Source organism: Delphinapterus leucas, chromosome 2 (genome assembly GCF_059928025.1).
Source record: "Delphinapterus leucas isolate spDelLeu-1000000601 "Yukka" chromosome 2, BTC_Dleu_Yukka2, whole genome shotgun sequence".
Lineage (NCBI taxonomy): Eukaryota > Metazoa > Chordata > Mammalia > Artiodactyla > Monodontidae > Delphinapterus > Delphinapterus leucas.
In genome coordinates, this window is record NC_143130.1 from 12,274,055 (window position 1) to 12,297,614 (window position 23,560).

General features: G+C 41.4%; 1 protein-coding gene across 1 annotated transcript in view; it reads left to right on the forward strand.

Moving 5' to 3' along the window:
* C2H10orf67 (chromosome 2 C10orf67 homolog) overlaps window positions 1-23,560 on the forward strand; it is a 119,211-nt gene that overhangs the window by 47,634 nt on the left and 48,017 nt on the right. The window contains exons 5-8 of the mRNA XM_089906421.1: window positions 4,847-5,002; window positions 11,344-11,491; window positions 12,583-12,641; window positions 22,284-22,349. Of these exons, the coding sequence (XP_089762547.1) occupies window positions 4,847-5,002; window positions 11,344-11,491; window positions 12,583-12,641; window positions 22,284-22,349 (429 nt within the window). The remainder of the gene's footprint in view (window positions 1-4,846; window positions 5,003-11,343; window positions 11,492-12,582; window positions 12,642-22,283; window positions 22,350-23,560) is intronic.

The following is a 23,560-nucleotide window of genomic DNA, read 5'->3' on the forward strand; positions in this document are numbered from 1 at the left end:
ATATTACTGGAGTATTTATGAGACTTGATAAATAATACTTGTCTTCCCTACTGAGGTTCTGGACCAGTTAAAATAAAGTCAGGGAGCCAGCAGACAGAGATCGTCCGTCTTACTGATAACACAGGCTATTCAGTGCTGAACCCCCGAATTTGGCAGATTAACTCCCATCACAGGCAGCAGTGGGCTGAGGAGGTCTCTTCCTGCCAGAGCAGAGCATCTGCTCCCCAAAGAGAAAGGCAAGGGGGAGGGGATGGCCAAGATGTGACCAAGTTCCTTCTTCCAAGGTCTTAATCAGATAATCGATGGAGGATGTCACTCCACCTGGAAGGAAACAACATTCCCTGGGTTTTTCTTCTTCTCTTAATACATTAAACTTAACTGTTTAGCCTGTGATCAACTAGGCGTGGGTCTGAGCCTTGGGGGAGAGGAAAGCCCTGCTCCCACCTTCATGACGCAGCCCCCCCAATACCAACCACCGCTCCTCTGGGGATCCCGAGACTGCTGGTGACCCAGAAGACTCAGCATCGGGTTAGAAGAGTGCATCATTTACATTAAACTCCAAGGTCACTTTGTATCCCCTACTGAGAATTTACTTCCTGGTCTGTTTCTCACCCCAGATTACATCCAGCTCTGTTGACCAATATTGTCTGTCAAGACGTTTTGCCCATGAGGTCAAATAGCATCATAAAATTATTCTAATAATAAAAAGCCAACAGTTATGTCAAATCAACAGATTTGAATATTAACCTCCTACTTTCGACTGCCAAAGGGAAAATTAAATATTAAATTTTCTTGTAAGAAAAGAATTAAAGTCCAAAATAAAATGTTCCTGCCCTCGTGAATTAAAACACCAAAGGCACACTCCTGCCTCCTTCCCCTCCCTGTGCCCTGCATCAGAGCCAAGCTCTCAGGGTGCAGTGTGGTCAGAAGATCGGTTACATGAAGGGAGGGAGGATGGAGCAGATGTCAGTGCCTCAAGCACCATGGGCACCAGTTCTTAACTGCCAGAGAAGGCACTGTACTATGGAAAGGAGACGAGCCATACGTAATAAACGCTGTGGTGCTGGGCTGGAGTGGGAGGCATTGTGTGAATGTATGTTCTTTCGATGTAGATATTAGGATTCTCCAGAGAAGGAGAACCAGTAGGGTGTGTGGAGAGAGAGAGGGGGAGGGAGAGATGGAGATTTAAGGAATTGGCTTCTGTGGTCCCAGAGGCTGGCAATTCTGAAATCTGAAAAGTAGGCTGGCAGGCTGGAGACCCAGGGAAGAACTGATGTTACAGCTCGAGTCTGAAGACACTCTGCAGATAGAATTCCCTCTTCCTCTGGGAATCTCAGTCTTTCTCTGAAGGCCTTCAAGCTGATTGGATGAGGCCCACCCACAGTGTGGAGGATAATCTGCTTTACTCAAAGTCTCTTCATTTAAATGTTAACCTCACATAAAATATACCTTCACAGCAACATCTAGGCTGGTGTTTGACCAAATCTCTGGATACTAGAAAAGGAAGCCAGGCTCAAGCCCTCTCCTCCCCTGCAGGCTGCTAGTATAAGGGAGGCTGGGACTGGGAAAGGTCAGGTGCTTTGATGGGTAAGAGTCAGCTGGATTGGAATTTGGGGATTTGAGTTTTGGGGTTTTTAATTTGGGGGGGCCCTTCCTTCTTTCTTTCCTTCCTTCCTCCCTTCCTCTCTTCTTTCCCTCTTTCTTCTTTCTTCTTTCTTTCTTTCTTTCTTTCTTTCTTTCTTTCTTCCTCTCTCTCTCTCTTTCTTTCTTTTTCTTTCTGTGTTTTTGTTGCTATCTAAGAGTTAAAAAAAAAGTCATGGCACTTTCCCGAGAGTTCTTCTAAGAGATTGAAACATGAGACAGGATATCAGATTTGAAGGGGTGGTGAAAACAAAACCCTGCTTTCTGCTCACCTCCTCTTGAGCCCAGCTTATTCAATAAACACTAGTAAAACATCAGAAACATTCCTGGAGATGAAGAGAAATGAATCCAATGTGTTTGGGCCTTACGATTACTTTATGAAATGTCAAAAGTGAAACTCTTTTTCTTCCAACGAACTGTGGCCCCCACTGCCCTGAAGTCCAGAGGGGACAAGTGCATCCTGAAGGCAGGTTGGCCCCAGCGATGCCATGTGTGTGCAGCATCTCAGCCCAGTTCCTAGTGGGATTTTAAATGAGCTCCCAGAGGTCGTTTGTGCTATGTTATAAAGGAGATGACTTGGCCAGCTTGTCAGGAGCATCTTTGTTTTGCTATTTGTTTAGGAGGACAAATAAATCCATCCTATTCAGAACATAAAGATTAGTGAGCAAAAAACAAGTAATAAACAAATGGACCCAAGAAGAATGTTTATAAGATATAGAAAGAACAGAGCAGTGGAAGGCAGGTGGGCAGGGGAGGGATGCTAAGGCTTCCCAGAGCAGGTGACATCTGGGTTTGGATGACAAACAGTAACAACAATAATAAACGCTAAGATATAATACTGGGAGCTGACGGTGCTGTAAACACTGTCCAAAATTGTTTACATGCACTATCTAATTCTCACAACAATTCAGGTAGTGTTACTGTTTGTCCCATTTTACAGATGATAAAACTGAGACACAGGGGATTTGAGAAACGTGTTCAAGCTCACAAAGCTACTAAGTGACAGAGCTGGTCCTCAGGCGCAGGCTAACCTATTCTAATGCCATTCAGGAGATTGACAAGTAAGAGCTTATTAGGTGCCCTAGAAATTCCAAGTGCATGGAGACCTGTGGTCCCACAGTGCTTCTGAGAAATCGCCGGCTGAGTATCAGCACTGATTAAATGCCCAGTCTGGCGGGGCAAGGGGACAGCAGGCTGGCACGAGTCAGGGGCCAGGTCAGCCAGCAGCAGAGCAACAGGGGTACCATTTTGTCCATTGTGCTAAGGGATCTGGACTTTAGCCTATGGGGACGGGGAGAGTTGCATTTTAGAAAGATCGGTTTGGCCACAGGGTGGAGATTGGTTGGAGAGGACAAAAGAAGAGTCAGGGAGGTGAGTTAAGGGCTAGTACAATAGTCCAGGTGAAGACAAGGACTCTGACTGTAACTGAGCAGGACCCTAGGGGGCATTCCCGGGACAGAGCCCTCCCCCAGGTCCCCTGCTATAGCTCCTCTCTGAAGTACCCAGATAACATTATCTGATGCACATTTCCTGAGTTGTTTCACAGATGCTAAAACCTCCACCAAATGGAAGACGTTAACCACTTGATGACCATGAGCACCCAGCCCCCAGGCCTCCTGGAGCCTAAGGACTAATAATATTAACCCCTGTGACACCCCCCCACCCCCCCACCCCACCCCCGCTACCTCACCATCAGCCACTCTGAGAATGGTGCACGAGCTGATCGCACATCCTGGGCTCCCTTCCCTCACCTGGCCTTTAAAAATATTTTGCTGAATCCCATCAGGGAGTTCGGGTTTTTTGAGCATTAGCTGTCCCGGACTCCCGGCTTGGCGCCTTACAATAAACACACGGCACCGCAACCCGGTGTCAGTAGATCGGCTTTGCTGCGTGCGGGCGAGCGGACCCCGGATTTGGTGGTAACGTGAAGGCGGGGGAACAGGGAAGGGGAGGGTGGGCTCGGGAGTGATTTAGGGGTGGGTTGAACGGATTTGGTGAGGTGAGGGGGGAGGGGGTCCTTAAAATGACAGAAAATCGGTTTCTGGCTTGGGCTGCTGTTATAAATGGGGGAGGTAGAAAGGAGGAGAGTGAAGATGGGGAACCTCCGCTCAGACCTGTTGGGTTTGAGCTGCCCTGTCACACCCAGAGCACCAGTGGGGTAACTGTCTTAGTCTCTGCAGAGCGTTTGAACTGTAGACATAAACAGAGTAGATGTGAAAAATAGATCTACATACTCAGTGCTGTTCTTTAAAATCTCCCAATTAAAAAGCTAATATTGTCATATGGATTGTTCTGTTTTCACTCTTTTTAATTCTACTGCATATTCACTTACTGATGTTTTTCATTAGTGTGGTGTAGACTGTGTCAGTGTTATGCCCTTAGCTTGACTCTTAATGCTACCTCGATGTATTATTCTTCTTCTCAGTCTGCCGGTGTTCATCGTATAACATTAGAACAATTTTAGTTTGTAAATCTAACTCTTTGAAATATAATATATTAGCAGGTATGGTTAGGTTTTACTATATTTCCTGTATGTCCATGTGTCCAAACGTATTAGTAACAAACAAATGATAAAAATAAAATAATTCTTCTGTAATTCACAGATGCTGTAATTCACAGAGTCCAAAATGGACAAAATGCTTTTGCATGTCTGTGTTGAAAATGAGATTTTTATATGTCGGCAGTAAAGCACAGCATCATTTTTAAAGCATTTTTCCTTGTTTTGGTCTTGTGATACAATTCTTCAGAGTAATGGCTGCAAATAGGTTAGCACTTCAATGCTTAAAATAGGCTGTCAAGAAATGGTTCTTCTTTTGTTCACATCTCCATTCCAAACCACCGAGGGAATTAGTTGCACCGCTGAAGTGCATTTCCTTTCTTACGTAGTCAGAATTTTTGCTGGCTTCCTTTCTAGAGGAAGATTGAGATAGGACATTCACAATCATGATGTGGATTTCCTATTATTATTATTGTTACTGGCATGGCTGACGCAGTCAGACTCATGCTTTGTCTCATAGAATAATATGTGCCGTATACCATGACACTTTAGTGTATTGTTCAATATAAGCATAGTTGTTTACTAAAACTTGTGTGCAAGTTGCAAAAATAAAATAACTTTACAAGACAGGAGCTTGAATAAAACATGAAATGGTTTCTGCTGGTGCTAGCATAGTGTCTGACTTTTAATGCTGCTTTTTCCCCCCAGCAATTCTTTGAGGTGGAAGAAGAGAAGACACCTGTGCATGACGCAGTGACCGTCAAAATGAATATTTTGTTAAAAAAACTGAAGGAGAAAGAAGAACTCATTAAGGAATTAAGGGAAGAACTGGACCAATATGAAGAATTTGGATCTCAAAAAGTTGTAAGTTTCACAGCAAAGAGTAATTCATTTTAATACATATAAATGAAGTTACAACTGTCTAAAAGCTTGGGGTCGGAATAAAGGGATTACAATGCATGTATCTTGGGTATCTCTCCACAACATAAGCCAGTCCAACCCTTTTGTGCTCGACACCATATTCTAGAAAACCCATAATAATTATAAATAGGAGCAATATAATTGTTCTCAATTTTTATTTGTAATAGAAATAAAATAACCTATCTCCCACTACAGAAATTTCCCCACCCTAGAAGAAATGTAAAGAGATTTTTGTTTTAATTCAGAAGAGTCCCACCTTTTTTGCAGTCCAGATAATTTGAAAGACACAAAACAATCTCAAGGCAGAGGCTTCCAAGAAACCAACTTGGAACAGGATGACCTTAAGTAGAAATGTCAAGAAGGAAAATTCTCAGAGGGTTTTTGCCCTCTTCTCCCCTTTGCAGTAGGAGCCAGGAGCTGCTTTACTGCTCAGAGCACTGACAGAACAAAAAATGCGAAGAGAGAGAAAGCAGAAAGGAGAGCTTAGCTGCCTGTCAAGGAGGTGAATGTGAAGGATCTGGAAAGTGAGGACCCTAGAGGCGAGTTTATTTTCATCACAGATCAGCTCTGAGCTGCCGGCTGTACTGCCCAACCACAGCGCCGAGCCATAGAGGGGTTTTTGTGTTAGGTTCTAGGAGCAAGAAGTGGATTGTTTGAGTAGGAGAGGCAAGCAGGGAGGCCAGAGAATCACAACCTGTTGAGTGTCAACTGGCAGGGTTACCTCCTCACATCACAGCGCAGTTTACCGATAAGGAAGCTGACTTACACCCCGGGCACAGCTGGTAAATGCTGACATGGCATGAGAACCGAGGTCCAGCTGAACCCAAAGGCCCGCATGAGGAGGGAGAAGCTTTATCCTCTGTATAGAGAAAGAATTAAAGTTGCTATATATATATATATATATATATATATATATATATATATACACACATTATATTATTATAATAGATTATGGTATTATGGTCTATAGGTATATCATTATAATGTATGTTATAATTAATATATAGTGTATATTAATACCTGTGTATAGATATGCATAAATATCGACACATGCATATATATGTATGGAAGAAGCCTGAGAAGTTATACATTAAAGTGTTAACACTAGGAAGAAACAGTTGCGGGTTGCTGGGCCCTTTAAGTGCAGTCCTTGGTTTACCTAAGTCCCACACTAGAATTCTTACTTAAAACCCCAAAGTTAGAAAAGATAAGAAATTGAACTTGCGCCATTCTAAAGGACTTTATTTACGAACTGGGGAAGGAGTGCTTTGTTTAATCTATTAGAATCCTCTATGTTCTAAAAAAACCAGAGCATCTTCTAAGCAATGTGGTATTAAGGATTATTATCATAGACCTAATAAAATTGAATATTATTTCTTTGTACATGTTCTGGTTGCCTTGGAGGGAGAGGCACATCCAATTTTTGCATTTACTTTTCTTGTCTTAGATCTACATTTACTCTTATTTTTTGGAGAAAATAATTTAATAGAAAAGGTTAAAAAAAGACTAACAGTTTTGGCTTTTAATCCTGACTTGGCTACCGATGTCCAGCATCAGTTAGCAAGGCAATTTTGATCCATTTGTTTCCCATTTGTGAAATGGGAGGTGATACCTGCCTAGCCAACAGAGTTATGAGGAGGATACCTGTTGTAGTGGATGTGAAATGCCGTGAGTTCTTTGAAGAAAGACGTGCATATAAATTCTAGTTATCATTATGAGGAAATACACAAGTCCTCATGACCATCTGGTTTACTTTCCATGAAATGCACTGCTGAGAACATCCCAATTCGGTAATTGAGCTTCTTCCAGTAAAACATGAGGTCTTTCTTGGCGTGTTTATACCTCTGAGTGTCCTCAGCCCGTTAACTGGTCTGTCTGGATGGCCTGAGTATAGGGGATGAGGGTGGGTGGGGCTTGGTGAGGACCACAGAAAGTGGCAGGCTGCACCCCGCTCTTGTATAAGAAGGCATTCTCTGGCTCGGGTGGCATCCTGAAGACCTTGGCTGTTTGTCCCCAAGGACACCACATCAGTCTTTCTGTAAACACCTTAAGATTTGAGGAAAGTGAGACTTCTGATGAACTGGGTATATACATTTTTCCCAGCTTCTTAGGACCCCAGCAAAGCGCCAGGCTGACTGAGGACAGCGCAGAGCAGGGCTAGTGTACATTTGGGAGGACGGACATGAACACTGCAAAAGCAGATCACGGGTTATATAAAATAAACATCTGAAAATTTCTTTTTAAAGATCCTCTAAGAACTAGCTTTCCTAGAACTCCATGCCACTCAAGTTCTAGGTGATTTACCTTTTAAATTTGAAATTTCATCTAATACGACTGCTCCCTCTAGTGGTGTAAAAAAACTTGAGACAGCAGGTATCTGAAACTAGATTTGGAAAACCGAATTTGGAGAAACAACTTAGAAAATTTCAATGCAGCAATGGAAAAAACTTGTAAAAAGCTTGAAATAAGCAAACTGAATAAACAGTAAGGAAACGCTCTAGTTCTTTCTCATAGTCCAATTATATAAATCGCTCTATAGTTAATAGTCATAATCCCTCTCTAGGACTGTTGTAGAATGAAATCTAAGAATATGATAGGAAAGGGAAGGTTTAATAAACAGCTAGTTTAACTTATATTTATGACAAAATGGAAATCAGAAAAAAGAATCTCTTCAAGTTCCAGAAGCCTCATCTCTCCAGGTCAGAACACCCTTAATGTTGAATTCCCGCCCCCACTCCCACCCCGACCCCAGACCAACTACATTCAAGGGCTGAGTGTCTTTTCAGGTTCTGTAAAAACCTGAAATGACTGAATGGCACACTGCTGTAGTTATCAGGTTGCCATGCAGTACGCTGATAAATCCACGGGAGAATTGCTAAAGAAACTAGCCTGTCGAGGTATGTGTGCCTGTGTGTCTGTGTGCCCAGGCACATGCATATGTGCTTTCAGTGCAATTGGAATTGTTTTGAAAAGATTTTTCATTTTTCTTTCTTACCCAACATGGATGATCTATGCAACTATCACACCCACATCCCCTCACCCCCACCAATAGGTGAATGTAACTATTTGTTGCTGACAGTTCTGAAACAGAGCTGTCATTCAAAAGTGGCAGCTCTGCAGGGCTACACTGCCCCAGTGTGCCGCTTTCCTGGTTGTCACTCACTGGGAAAGCACCTGCTCGTCTCCGTGACTGTCATGCAGCATGGGCATGCAGCAGAAGCCCACTCCACCCGCAGCCTCAAATTGAGATGTCCAAGTACTGTACGTGGAGCCTGCAGGATTGAGACGCCAATATGGCAGAAGGGAGACTGCTGGGAAGGCACCTGCGGTGCTCCAAACGGTGCTTCTCGGCCTTTATTGTGTTATTGTGTGTATGGGTCACCTGCAGCTCTTGTTAAGATACAGATTCTGGGCTGGGGCTGGAGATTCTGCATTTTCAAAAAGCTCCCAGGTGATGCTGAGGCTCCTGGTCCTTGGACCACATTTTGAGTGTCAAGGCTCTGGAGTACACCTGTTTTCAGAAACGATTCTTTCATGACTCAGTTTGGGATTCTGAAACCTGGGAACAGTGATACTGCACATCTTGGCTCACAAGAGAAATAGACCAATGTAAGCCACCACTTGAAGTCCTAGCTTCACTACACGATAGAAAAACTCTAAACTGGCAAGTTACTTTATAAATTTAAATTTCCAGAGTGACTGTGGATCACACACAGGCTGTCTTAGGCTATAATGTGGCTTTTAATAGCTTTAACTAGTTAACCACCTTTTTTTTTTTTTTTTTTGCGGTACGCGGGCCTCTCACTGTTGTGGCCTCTCCTGTTGCGGAGTACAGGCTCCAGACGCGCAGGCTCAGCGGCCGTGGCTCACGGGCCCAGCCGGTCCGCGGCATGTGGGATCTTCCCGGACCGGGGCACGAACCCGTGACCCCTGCATCGGCAGGCGGACTGTCAACCACTGCGCCACCAGGGAAGCCCAGTTAACCACCTTTTAATGATCTCCATCCTTCTTAACTTCGGTTTGTTAATGCAGTTTGTTTTAAAGAAGTCTCATGGTTTAAGTGAGCCAAAGCTAGTGGTGTGGGCAGATGGTAGAAGGAACACCACCACAAAACCTGCCACTCAGAGTGTAACAGATGACCGTAGCCGCCCAGAACTATCCCTTTGTTCATTTTGCTAATGAGTGTCCTCATTGCTGTGAGAATCTGAATAGTTAATTACTTGCAGTTCCTGCAGCTGACAGATGGTGGGGACAGAGCTAAAGGTTAACCTTTCAGGAACAGGGGCTGTCGATGGATTTGTGCAGGAAAAAAACCCTCGAGTTGGACGTGTTTCCTTGTTTCCTGCTTTTCTACCAGATTTTTAGAAAACGCACTTAGGTGTTAGCTGCTACCACTGGTAAATTTTACACTTCATCTGATTAATTCAAATAGTTCTCGTTTAGTTTATAATAATGAGTGCTCACGTAATCCACAGTGGATGTTCATTTTCTGCCACTGTTAGGAAATGTATGCTTAAGCCTATTAAGGCAAATGTTGTTTGTCTTTAAGAAAGCTTTTTTAGTCTATAAATACGTTCTGTGATGTTCTCAAGTTGAACCATGTGGGACAAGAAATTAATGACTGGGATTCTTTATTAAGAAAACAGTGTTGTTTATTAGCTATTAGATTTGTTAGTTAAGAATGAAATGGGGTTAAATAATTCAAATGGAATGGTGACTCAAAATCATGAAGATTCATAATTGAGCTTAGTGCAAAACTTAACATTATTTTAAATATTAACTCTGATATAACTAACTTCATTAGTAAGTCACTTGTTGTTTTTCAAGGATTTATTCATGTACTATAAAACATTGTACCCACTTATTTTTCTTTTGAACCATTATGACCACAGAGGAAAACATTTTTAATAATTTACTTTCAGATATCTCTAAAGTTAAATCAAAGTATAGTTTCAAAGGGACACCAGTTATATTGGGAGGAATGGTTTTGTTTTTGAGAGGAGAATTTATTCTTGTGTATTTGCAATCATGGCATTGCTACAAAAAGAATAGCTTATAATTCACCTGAAGATTAATTTAAAGTTCAAAAGTATTTCTAGTGTCTATATTAATTTTGAAGGAAGGCATGTAGACGCTTCTCTCTTTTAGTGTAACAATACAATGACTTTTAAACATGCTGTTTAATATTTTGAGATTGCATAATCAGTTTAATATTGTAGCATCATGAAGTATAAAGTTCTGCACCAGCTTCTCCAATTCATTACATCTTAATTCAAAAAAAAAAGCGCGGCAATAAAATCTAGACAGCCATAAGCAAGCATATTCAGATGTTTTCAAAAGCTTTGAAACAAACAAGAAGAAGAAGAAGAAAAGAAGACTAGCTGTCCCCATAAGCTTCTACTGCGTAAGAAAAAGCTTCTCCCATAATGGACATGGCAAGATTTAAACAAAAGACGCACATAATAAAAATGTAAATGAGTTTGCTTTACTAAAACTATAACTTTAAAGTCTTTTGTTGTAAGTTATCCTGAAACCTTCTTACAAGGTAATCACTGTTTGCATAGAGATTTAAACCGAAGTCCTCAATAGCATTAAACGCCTGCACAGTCCCAGTGTGACAGGCATGCAAAGCCACGTTAATGTTCAGAATATGAATTGCCTCTGGGTGGCTCCTTCACCAAGCAGAAAACCAACTGTGTGGTTATCCGTGTGCCTGATGGACTCCATGCGGCTCCCAGCCTGAAAACGTCACCACTTTGACATGTGATGTGCTCCTCATGACACTGGCAGCACTGACACTGGGGAATGCCACAAAGGCGACAAGCCCCCCTCCTTAGCCGTGCGCTTTGCCCCGCCCCCCCCCGCGCTGCTGCCCTCCCCCCCCATCCTCCCACCCCCCCGGCTGCTGCCCATCCGCGGTCTCCCCAGCCTGCCTGGTTACGGGCGGACAGCACTTCAGACACACACAGAGGGAAGTGTGGGTGGAGGGGCCCCAGCTGCCTCCATAATGAATTGACCTGAATGATGAGGGCACACAAACAGTATGATATGCATTATTCCTGTCAATAAACTGTCCCCATGTGCTGTGGTCTTTGTACAGAAGGTACTGCAGCCTTTCTCCCAGCAAGCTCTATTTAGTCTCCTTCCTTTTTACTATTCATATTATAAGTGTGTAATAGAATTCAGAAAATTATATGATAGCTCTTCTGTATCTGTATTGTCTTGTGTTGCATATTTAAATCCTTGGCTCCCTGCTTAGAAATATGGAATTCTCCATCTTTTAGGACTCTTTTATCAAAGACGGCAGCCCTCTAAGAACAGCTCTGGAAAAGGAAAATTTGGAGTACAAAGTGGAAAATGAGAGACTGCTTCAAGTCATTTCAGAACTTGAAGAAGAAATCCAACTCAATCTAAAAGAAAATTCAGTATTAGGTAACATTTTAAAGTCATTTTTGAGAAAACTCTGGACACTTTATAAAATTCATAGCCATGCTTGTCTTTTCCAAACATATGTTTGGTTACCTACATTTAAAACATCAGTTCGTTAGCCACTTTTCATTTTCATTCCTTTCTTGAGACAGAAATTGGTCATACTCCCCTAGCCATGCCTTTTTAACTCAGGGTGGTGGTTTTCTAAGCCAAGCATTGGCCTCTGAAAAAAATGTGCTAATCAGTATTCTATATCACTTAGAAATATTATAAACAAATAGAAACTTGTGCTGATTTGTTTCATGGCTTAATTATCTAAAATTTATAACATTTTAATATTTAAGCGTATATATTGGGGTGTGCTTTGTGGAGAAACAGAGTTGGCCCTTCAGAAAAATATGCTACTACTTACTACATTATCTTCAATTTTTGGTACAAATGTTAAGTACAAATTTCCATTTGTAGACTTTATACCCTCTTTTTTATATCTCTAAACATTGGTAAATATTGCATTTAAATCACCAAGTTAGATTGCTTTAAAGTCTTTACACGTACTGCTATCTTTGTATTTATGTTAGTCACACAATGATATCCTTAATCTGCAGTATGAAAAGCTATGAGTAGGTAATTCAAAATTTACAGCAGAACATTGATAAAATCAGATATAGGACAATATTCCTTGAATGTAAAATTATACCACGTCAGTGTAGTTTCGTTTCTCTTCTGATGTGGTATAGTAATGCTTTTTCAGGTTTCGGTAGTTCTTACTGAGTCATAAAGTACCACCTGCTAAAGCCGTTTGTATTGGCTGTGACTAACAGCAAAAATATCTCTTGCTAGTATCGATGAAAAGCTTTCAACCCTCAGCCACACTTGGATCTTGAACTTAGTTCTTAATCCCTATCTGACCAGCCATCTGAACAGCAGGAAGAAGGCTGTGAATGTCAAGGGCAGTTGTGAAGGTCACAGTCCTGCTAGGACTTGCGTCCACCATGCCTGCCAGCAGTGTACAGCCTGCCCTGAAGCAGGCAGATTGAATACAGGGCCATAAGCTTGTAATTTCATGCTTGGCCTCTCTCTCCTTTTGTTTACAGAAGATGAAATTATAAGTCTGAAAGAGATGGCAGAAAAGGATCATAAAACCATTCAAAAGGTACTGTAACTTTTTTGCATTGATGAATGACTCTTTTCAATGGAAATATCAGCATAATTGGTGAAATAACCCTGTGTCCCCCTTGCCTTATGATGTAGAGAAAAGTCGGTTTCTGTATTTAATCTCGCCCGTTACTCAGGATTATTTCTTTAGTCATGAAAAAGGATTCCATCTTGAAAACAAATTCATGTTTTCTTTTATTTGGGATAACTGAGTATCTACCTTGTTGACTGTAAGAACTGAAAAAGCATATGACACAGGGACTCCGAAGATGTGCTTGTGGAAAAATGATATTATTAAAAATGAGCAGCCTTATTTTCAGATCAGATGTTGGTTTATGTTCATTTTTCTGTATATGAATGAACTGGGTTTGTATATCCAGGAAATCTGTATTTAGAGCAGGAAATTCTTTTGATATCATGAAGATCAAGATTTCCTGGGGCATCAAATGCCGCAGGACTGCGGCAGTTCCTGCCCTCCACACCCAGGTCAGGGGCTCCTGCTTTGTGCTTTCTTAGCTCCCAAAACCCTTTTCTGTGATGGTCAGTCTGCCTTGCCGAAGACCCCACAACCCAGAGACAGTACTATCTTCCGGTCTCTGATGTCTTCCCAGCGCTCATTACCCTGCCGGCGCACTTAAAAATAAAAATACTCTTTGAGTGACTCAGAGAATAAGAATGTAGTTAGAGTTCATAAAATTTATAGACGAAACGTGGATTTACATCCTCGATTATTCCAAATAAACAGAAAGGTTTTCCGTGAACTGAATCGAGTATTAATTTTTAAATAAAAATTAAGTAAAATTAGATAAGATTAAAAATTCAGTTCCTCAGTCACACTAGCCTCATATCCAGAGCTCAGGTGACTGAGATTCAGGTTTCAACCTGATTTTGCAGCTCTGGGTATTCTTAGGTTTTAGATAAAATGACTTCCAAGAACTGTTTTGTAAACAAATGTATACCATGATCGGTCAGAGCTGGGAGATGTCTTCTGTGATCACTGAATCCATCATAGGTTTTCACAACATGATGTCATTTTCTTGTGCTTCATCCTATTTTCAGTGATGAGGGTGCAAATGCCATTCTTACAGAGATAACAAGAGTCTACAGAACTGACAAGTTTAACTTTCTTGGCATCAAATTCTAAGGTTAAAAAAGAAATCTCAGCTTTCTAGTTTCGCTTAATAACCTGCAAGGGAACCATCTCCGTTTATGTAAATGTTTCTTAAACTACTCAGTCAGTACTGTCTCTGGGAAAGATGAGTCAGATGAGCCTACTCTGGGGGCAGGTCAAGGAAATTAAAGCAGAAACTCTCACCATTAAGCCATTAGTTAGAAAGAAACATCCCCCCTGAGTGGCTGGTTATACCCTCTGTGGGTTTAAGTATTTCGATTAAATGCTGCCTCAGCTTTCTAGAGCCGCAGTGCCCCATGGTAGCCACCAGCCATGGGTGGCTGCTGAACACTTGTGTCTAGTGCAAGTGAGAAGCTGAATTTTAAATTGTTTAATTTTTAAATTTCAGTATAAAAATACTGATATTTGTTTCAGTTACTGAAAAACTTTTATGTATATTTTGAATAACTTGAATATGTGAATCTACCTTTTTATTTGTAAATTTTATGAAATCTAAATGCAGATCAAGTATCTCCCATGAAATTTTAGCCCCCGAATTGAGATGTGCTCTAAGCGAAAAATACACGCTGGGTTTCAAAGACTTAGGTACCGTAAGAAATGTGAAATATCTCACTAATGATTTTTAATGTGGATTATTACCCACTTAAATGATACTATTTTGAATAGCTATTGGGATAAACAAAATATATTATTAAAATTAATTTCACCTGTTTCTTTTACCTTTTTAACAAGGCTATAAGTTCAACTATAAACTGTAAAGTTTAAAATTATATATAAGACTCACATTATATTTTTATTCAACAGCTCTGTTCTAGACAAATATAGCAAATCCGTAGTTTGTTTGATCATCTTTTTTTTATCCTGTCTCTTTTCTTTTCTTTTTTTTCTTTATATGCACTGGGCCTCTACCCAGATGAGTGTAGGTATAATTTGGTATTGATCAGGGTTCCTGTTCCATTTCTGACACTATGGCCACTTGGGCTGGTTCCTCATCCTCCTTCCTGAGTCTCACAGGCTTACTGTGTGGACAGCATGAGATAATGTACGTCAAAGTGCTTTGTCAGTTGGAAAGCAGATCAGGAGTTGTTGAACAAAATGACAGCTGATACTTACCGGTTTGTTTCCAATGTCCTCCACTAAATCAGTTAATTCAGCCATGTTCATCCGATGCCTTTTAGTGCCAGGCACTGCTGAGATACAAAAGTGTTATATACGCACATACACACATGCAGCCTTGCTGTGGGGGAGATCCAAGTCTGGAGGGAGAGACAAAAACCATAGGGCAGGGTGATAGGGACTGTAATAGAAGTACGTACATAGAGAAGAGATGCCTGGCTTTACCTGGAAGGTTCTAGAAAAAGGCTTCACCTATTCTTCCACACCTATCTCACACTCCTTCGCTTGAAGTTATTTTTCCAGGTGGGTAGGAGGGCGGAAGAGCTGCATACAGCGTGTGAATGCATAAAGTGTAAGCTACGCCCGTGGAACTCTGTGATTTGCTATGGCTAGAGCAGGAGGTGGGATCTGGTGAGACCACGTGGTGAGAATTTGTGTTGGGACAGGAAGAGCGGGGAGTCTGGGGTGTGAGGGAGGAGTAAACAGAACCGGAAGAGGGGAAAGGGGCAGCTCAGAAGCCTCTGGATAAGCCACATGTTCCCCTTTTCAGTCCAGGATGCAATTAAAAACAAGTTGAAAATGGCATGGAATTTGGGTAGGCTGACCTCTTGCCGTCTCCATGGGCTAAATGCTGTCAATTATGGGATTCGGTAGCTTTTATGTTTAAATTTTAATAATCAAATTACAGCTGAATCTGTTCCACCTGTGGCTGAATACATGAATTTATAAATTTGTAAATATGAATTTCCTTCTGAGAGGGGACAGTCGTCAGAGATTATAGCACAGGTGTGATCAGTGTCAGGAAGCAGGGCAGCGTTGCTTGCCGTGGGGGCAGGTGGTCGCACAGCCAGCCTGGACTGTAAAGGATCGGGGAAGGCTGGAGGGAGGGCACCGAGGTGACTCCTGGAAGCAAGGTCAGCGTTAGCAGGAAAGGGTGAAGGGGAGGTGGACGAGCCAGAACAAAAGAAGGGAGAGGGCACATGACTTGCTCTGGCCGGAAGGAGGTGTGGGAACAGGGGTGGTGAGAAGCAGGGCGCATCATGGAGGAGTGTTATTCCAAGGGGTTTGAGTTGCCTTCTGAACGGATGGGGAGCTTTGAACGTTGGGGGCAGGATCGAATTCGTGTTTCAGAAAAACGGTGAACGGGAGGGAGGAAAATCCAGAGCCAGAGAGGCCAGTTAAAAGATTTCTTGTATAGGGCTTCCCTGGTGGCGCAGTGGTTGAGAGTCCACCTGCCGATGTAGGGGACACGGGTTTGTGCCTCGGTCCGGGAAGATCCCACATGTCGCGGAGCGGCTAGGGCCGTGAGCCATGGCTGCTGAGCCTGCGCGTCTGTAACTAGGGGAAATATAAAGTCCTGAAACAGAAAGAGGGCGGTGACACGGGGATGAAGGGGATGGATGAATTCAAGAGATGGTTAGGCAATAAAAGCTATGGTCTTTAAGAAGGTTGAAGGCCGGAGAGATTAAGCAGAGAGAAGTGAAGACTGACATTCAAATGAAAATGACAACAGAGGTAGAGCAGGGGGAAAGCAGGAGAGAGAGTGGCTATCACAGAAGCCAGGCAAGAGTTTCAAAGAGAAAGGACTCATTCCGTGTGCCCAGTGCTGCCCAGAGGCCAGGTGTGCAACAGGCTAAAAAGGGAGGATTGGACAATTAGCTTTGGCAAGTAAAATGACCCTGGTAATTAATGAGGGTCATTTACTGGAACGTGGAAGCAGTTGAGAATGGGGCGTGAATGCAGACATGGAGACAGTGGGCATGTGCAACTTGCTAGAAGTTTGGCTGCGGATGGCCAGGGAGAGGTCGGGGAGTAGTTGGAGGGGGACATGGGGTTGAGGAAGGAATTTTTTAAAAGATGAAACTAGAGTATTTTTAAATGACGTCGATGGAAAGAAGAATGAGAGGGTAAAAGTACAACAGAGAGAAGAGATCATTGCTGAGAGACATCTACGGAGGCAGGAAGGATTGGGGCCAATGGCCTTGGTGTTCGCCAGTAATTGATGCCCATTGGAAACTTAATGACACTTCTTTTCAGACCAAGGTATAAGACTCAACACAAAATCTTTTCCTTTCCTTCCACTTCTCATTCCTTTACTTTTCTAAACCTGCTGTTCAGCCTTTCACATCTTCAACTACACCACCACCTCCCCTTCTGAGGCTCTCATGTAACCAGTACCCGCTGTTCCCCGGCCCTGCTCAGGGATTGAGCTGTGCCATTGGAGACAAGCTGATCCTTGCCTTTAGGTGCTATGCCCTCCCTCTACCCATCCTTTCCCTTGGATCTAATTAGCATCCTTAAAAAAAAACCAAAAAACTTATTGATCGATTGATTGAAGTACAGTTGGTTTACAATGCTATATTAGTTTCAGGTGTATAGCAAAGTGATTCAGTTATATATATACATATATATTATTTTTCATTTTCTTTTCCATTACGGTTTATCACAGGATATTGAATATAGTTCCCTTTGCTCTACAGTAGGACCTTGTTGTTTATCTATTTTATAGGTAGTCATTTGTATCTGTAATTAGCACCGTTTCTAACCACCCACTGCCGCTCTTTCCATCATTACTACTTTCCCCAACTCCATATTCCATTCCTCCTCGCAGTTCCCTAATTCACAGACAACATAGCGGACTCCTGGATTTTTTTTCCTCCTCTCCACTCTCTTGCTCACCCTGTCACTTAGCTTACCTAGCCTCACCTTTACTCCTTCTATTCAGAAGAGGGGACATTCTTCTTTGCCTTGACCCATCCTTCCATCCATTTGCCTGACTCCATCTCTTCCTCCTTCTTTTTTTTTTTTGACTTATTTTTTTGGGGGGTATAATTGTTTTACAATGTTGTGTTAGTTTCTACTGTACAGCGAAGTGGGGTTCCATGTGCTATACAGCAGGTTCTCATTAGTTATCTGTTTTATACATATTAGTATATATATGTCAATCCCAATCTCCCCCTTGGTGTCCATACGTTTGTTCTCTACTTCTGTTCTCTATTTCTGCCTTGCAGACTGGTTCATATGTACCATTTTTCTAGATTCCACATATATGCATTAACATACAATATTTGTTTTTCTCTTTCTTACTTCACCCTGTATGGCAGTCTCTAAGTCCATCCACATCTTTACAAATGACCCAATTCCATCCCTTTTTATGGCTGAGTAATATTCCATTGTATATAATATGTACCACAACTTCTTTATCCATTTGTCTGTGGATGGACAGGTTGCTTCCATAACCTAGCTATTGTAAATAGTGCTGCAATGAACATTGGGGTGCAGATGTCTTTTTGAATTATGGTTTTCTCTGGGTATATGTCCAGTAGTGGGATTGCTGGGTCATATGGTAATTCTATTTTTTGTTTTTTAAGGAACCTCCATACTGTCTCTATAGTGGCTGTATCAATTTACATTCCCACCAGCAGTGCAAGAGGGTTCCCTTTTCCACACCGTCTCCAGCATTTATTGTTTGTAGATTTTCTGATGATGCCCATTCTAACTAGTGTGAGGTGATACCTCATTGTAGTTTTGATTTGCATTTCTCTAATAGTTAGTGATGTTGAGTAGCTTTTCATGTGCCTCTTGGCCATCTGTATGTCTTCTTTGGAGAAATGTCTATTTAGGTCTTCTGCCCATTTTTTGATTGAGTTGTTTGTTTTTTTGATATTGAGCTGCATGATCTGTTTGTATATTTTGGAGATTAATCCTTTGTCCATTGATTCATTTGCAAATATTTTCTGCCACTCTGAGGGTTGCCTTTTCGTCTTGTTTATGGTTTCCTTTGCTGTGCAAAAGCTTTTAAGTTTCATTAGATCCCATTTGTTTATTTTTGTTTTTATTTCCCTTACTCCAGGAGGTGGGTCAAAAAAGATCTTGCTGTGATTTATTCAAAGAGTGTTCTTCCTATGTGTTCCTCTAAGAGTTTTATAGTGTCTGGTCTTACATTTAGGTCTTTAATCCATTTTGAGTTTATTTTTGTGTATGGTGTTAGGGAGTGTTCTAATTTCATTCTTTTACATGTAGTTGTCCAATTTTCCCAGCACCACTTATTGAAGAAACTGTCTTTTCTCCATTGTATGTCCTTGCCTCCTTTGTCATAGATTAGTTGACCATAGGTGCATGGGCTTATCTCTGGGCTTTCTGTCCTGTTCCATTGTTCTATATTTCTGTTTTTATGCCAGTGCCATATTGTCTTGATTACTGTAGCTTTGTAGTATAGTCTGAAGTCAGGGAGTCTGATTCCTCCAGCTCCATTTTTTTTCTCAAGGTTGCTCTGGCTATTCGGGGTCTTTTGTGTCTCCATACAAATTTTAAGACTTTTTGTTCTAGTTCTGTGAAAAATGCCATTGGTAATTTGATAGGTATTGCATTAAATCTGTAGATTGCTTTGGGTAGTATAGTCATTTTCACAAGCTTCCTTCTTCTTCTGGGACCTTTCTTCATCAGCCTCTCTCTCTCTCCCTCTCTCTCTCTCACATGCCTTTAAGCATTTCCCTCTGGCCTACAGACATAGCCAAGCCATCATTCTGGGTGGTGTCCCTTGACCCTGATCACCCCTGAAGTAATTACCATTCACTCTTCTTCAAATATCAACTAAAAGAAACCTGTATCTACTAGCCCCTTCTTCACACCCCTGTTGCTAGTTTTTCCTGTTGGTAAGGTCACCATGAGGTTCATCTTGCCCTCAATCCTTTTCAGTCTCATTCCTTCTTGAATCTTCTACTCTCTGTGGCAGGACTATGCCCCATGTCAGAGATGCCCTCTGCAGCAATGCTTGCTTCTGATGTTTTGCTCACTCCCTCACACCTTCCTAAGCAGTATCTGTCAATGGTTCCTCCTCCTCCATCTTTCACTTGAATGCTGTTCTTGGGAATTCTCTTTATCCTTGGTCTTTGTTTTCTCTCTGGCTGACTTCATACTCTCCCATAACTGACACATCTGGTTACAAATGACTTCTGAACCTTCCCTCTGCTTCATGTTTTCCCTGAACACCACATCTGTAATATTAACTCTGTCCTCACCCTCAATTTCCATGTTACATGCACTGGGAAGACTTCTTTGACAGTCCCCTTCTGTCCCCTACGGTAATTAGGGGCTTCCTCTGTGCCCCCGCATACCTGGGACTATTTGCTCCCTGGAGGTCAAGAACTGTGTCTCTCCTTTATTACCTTTATATTAGCTCTCAAAAATATTTGCTAAAAAAAAATGCTTTACATGTTCATCAAATTCAGTGTCAAATCTTGAACTCATTACTCCTCAAATCTGGACTTGGCTGTGTTCCCCACTTAAATGAATGACATTGGCATCTATCCCAGAGGACCAAGTGACAAATCTAGGGTCCTTCTCTACTTTCTCCTTTTTTTTTTTTTTCTGGCCATGCCACATGGCACGGCTTGTGGGATCTTAGTTCCCCAACCAGGGATTGAACTCTGGCCCTTGGCAGTGAAAGCGTGGAGTCCAGGGAATTCCCATCTACTCTCTCCTTCATACCTTATATCTAGTTGGTCATTAGGTCTGTAGACATTCCTTCCAAAATTTACCCCCATCCCCTTTCTCTGCAACAACATTGTCACAGACTTAGTTGAGGCCCCATCATTTCCATAGATTCCTACTTCATTTTCCTGTCTCCACTCTCATCCCCTTAAAATCTAGCTTCCACACCCCTGCTATGGTTATTAATACCCTAATCTTACGTGCTAAAACCTTCAGTGGCTTCCCATTGCCTTCAGCATAAAATCAGGCTACCTCAAAATGTTCTGGGTGATTTTTATGTGCCGGGAGCAGCTAAGCACTTTCACATTTGCTGTCTCAAATTCTTTTCAGAAGAACTCTTCAAAGTAGGTTTTATTATCCTAATTTTATAGATGAGACAACGAAGACCTAAAGCATAGAATTAATTTACCCACACAGCTAGTAAACAGCAGAGCTCTGATTTGAACCAACCCCTATTCTGCACTTTACACCAGTCTGCCCTCCACTCCTAATTGAGGTGAACAAGCCCCCTCATAATATCACCCTGAACCTCTGTCTCCCTTCATTTCCTGCCGTTCCTGTCTCTATGCACCCTGGGTCCACAAACACCAAACTTTTTCCAGTTCCTCCATTACTCCAGGCTTCTCTGTGGTTACTTTGCTGTTTTTATTGCCATTTTCTCTTCCTCCAACTTGTTGAACTTCTGCAGATCCTTCAAGACCCTTGCCAAATGGCCCTTCTTTGCCATTAACACCGGGTATAGCAGAACTTGTTATAATTACGGTTGCCAGGTTATGTGGATTTTTATGCTTTTCGACTACCTGAAGATTTGACTTACTAACCTTTTTTCTTATGTGTTAGTTATTTTGTTCACATTGCTCTCCTAGCATACTGTAGGTGCTCCAGGGAAGGGATCTGTTTAACTTCATTTCCCTAGCTCCACAGCCGAACAAAATGTCTGGCATCTGAAAGGTGTTCCATACGTGTTTATTAAATTAATGAATATATGAATTAATTGAATTGAATGGATGTCAAAACCAAGGGTTGAATTTTGTCAGTGTATATATACTACATGCAAACTGCAAATGATCATTTAGAATACTGAGGCGGGGCTTCCCTGGTGGCGCAGTGGTTGAGAATCCGCCTGCCAATGCAGAGGACACAGGTTCGAGCCCTGGTCCAGGAAGATCCCACATGCCACGGAGCAACTAAGCCCGTGCGCCACAACTACTGAGCCTGTGCTCTAGAGCCCGTGAGCCACAACTACTGAGCCTGCGTGCTGCAACTACTGAAGCCCATGCACCCTGTTCTCCGCAACAAGGGAAGCCACCACAGTGAGAAGCCCACGCACTGCAACGAAGAGTAGCCCCCGCTCACCGCAACTAGAGAAAGCACGCGCGCAGCAGTGAAGACCCAACGCAGCCAAAAATAAATAAAGTAAAATAAATTTATAAAAAATAAAATACTGAAGCAAGTCAAGTTTGTACAAAGGCCCTGCAGTATATGCTTTGATGGCTATTTTCAATTGTTATGAATATGGCTTGATATGCATATAAATATAGCACCAAAACCTAAAATAAGAGAAATTGTTCATATAATGAGTAAAGCAAAATTGCTCTTTTTGATAGAGTAGGACTTGCTTTATTAGACACTGAGTCACATTTTTGGGGGGGTAGGGTGAGAAAGGTTGTAAATAAATTGGCATTTTTATGTATGTTTTGCTTGCTTATATAACAAAAATAATTATATAGTAGTATATCATTATTACATGGTAATCTATGGACATTTAATTTTTGCTTTGATCATATTGGGATCCATTTTTCTCACATTTAGAATCAAAATGTTTCACTAGATTTCACTGAGGAGGACTCTTGAGTGTTTTCTTACCTTTAATCAAAATGTAATATTCCTCTCTTTCAGCTAATCAATGGCAGAGACAAATTACTATGTGAGCTTGATTTTGAAAAATCATTAGTGCAAGAAATGGTAAGGGGATTTACATTATTTCTTAATAAATTTGAATCCAGGAACTTAATCATGAAAGTTTTATAAACTTTATTTGTAACTCTTCATTTCACCTTTATCCATAATCTAAATGCATGCGTAATTATAAACATTTTTTAATGATTGTTTTGGAGAAAACAATTTGAGTAGTTCTTTAATAAATATACTTACTATGTAGAAGAGTCTTATACAAGAAAGAGTATTACAATTTAAAGCAGTGTACAAAATTTTTGTATTTTATTATAGGGATTAAAAAAAACAAATATGAGAGCCCAGTATTTTGAAGGATTTACTATTTTTAGTTACAAATTGCCATAAGTGACAACAAAAAAGAGCCCAGCCAGATATTTTGGCATTCTGTGTTAGTCTCATAAGAAAACACTGCCTTTTTATGTTCTTTTAAGTGAACTTTCCAGACGGCTGGTCTTTTATTTTATCAGTTGACTACCCGCCCGCCCCCCCCAGGCTCCCCGACTTCACCCCCCGTCCAGCTCATGGTGTCGTACTTTGGCTTTCAACTGATCACCACTACTATGTCTTTGTTACAGTAAACTGACTGTGTTTATTATAATCAAAAATAAAACACAGCTTGACTTGCGTTCTAAATGTGCTTGAAAAGAATATGATACTGTTTAGAAGAGAAAAGGTTGTTCATAGGAAATCAACACCACTTCAGATATTGAAACATTCCCTTTTTTACAGCTTGTCACACTTTGTGCCAAGTCATGACTGTTTCCCTAACTCTGTTTTGTTACTCTCAGCACCATGTGTTTTGGGTGCCTTGTCATAGAAATTAATGCAAAACAATGCTCTGGGACTACAATAAAGCCTTCTATGAAACCAACTTGGGAATGCAGGCCAGGAAAAAAATTATGGTTAGCTATCCACAGAAACCATGTGTTAACAAATGTGTTATTTTGAACTCTTTACTTTCAAACCCCTGGCGTATAAAAGTCATCTCCATGAACTGAGTATACGTGGTCGATTTCTGCCCCACCCCCTTCCTCTTCTGTCATTCCCCCCAGTCCAGGAGTTGCTTCTGAAAACAAACAACGAAATGTGCACATTGTCATTAAAATACAAAGTGTTTTTATAGAGTGGGAAGCAGATGTTAAACTGTCAGTTTGTTAGCAGTATCAGAGAAGAAATTAAACTACTCCATCAGTGAGTTCGTGCCTATGCTAGGAACGGAC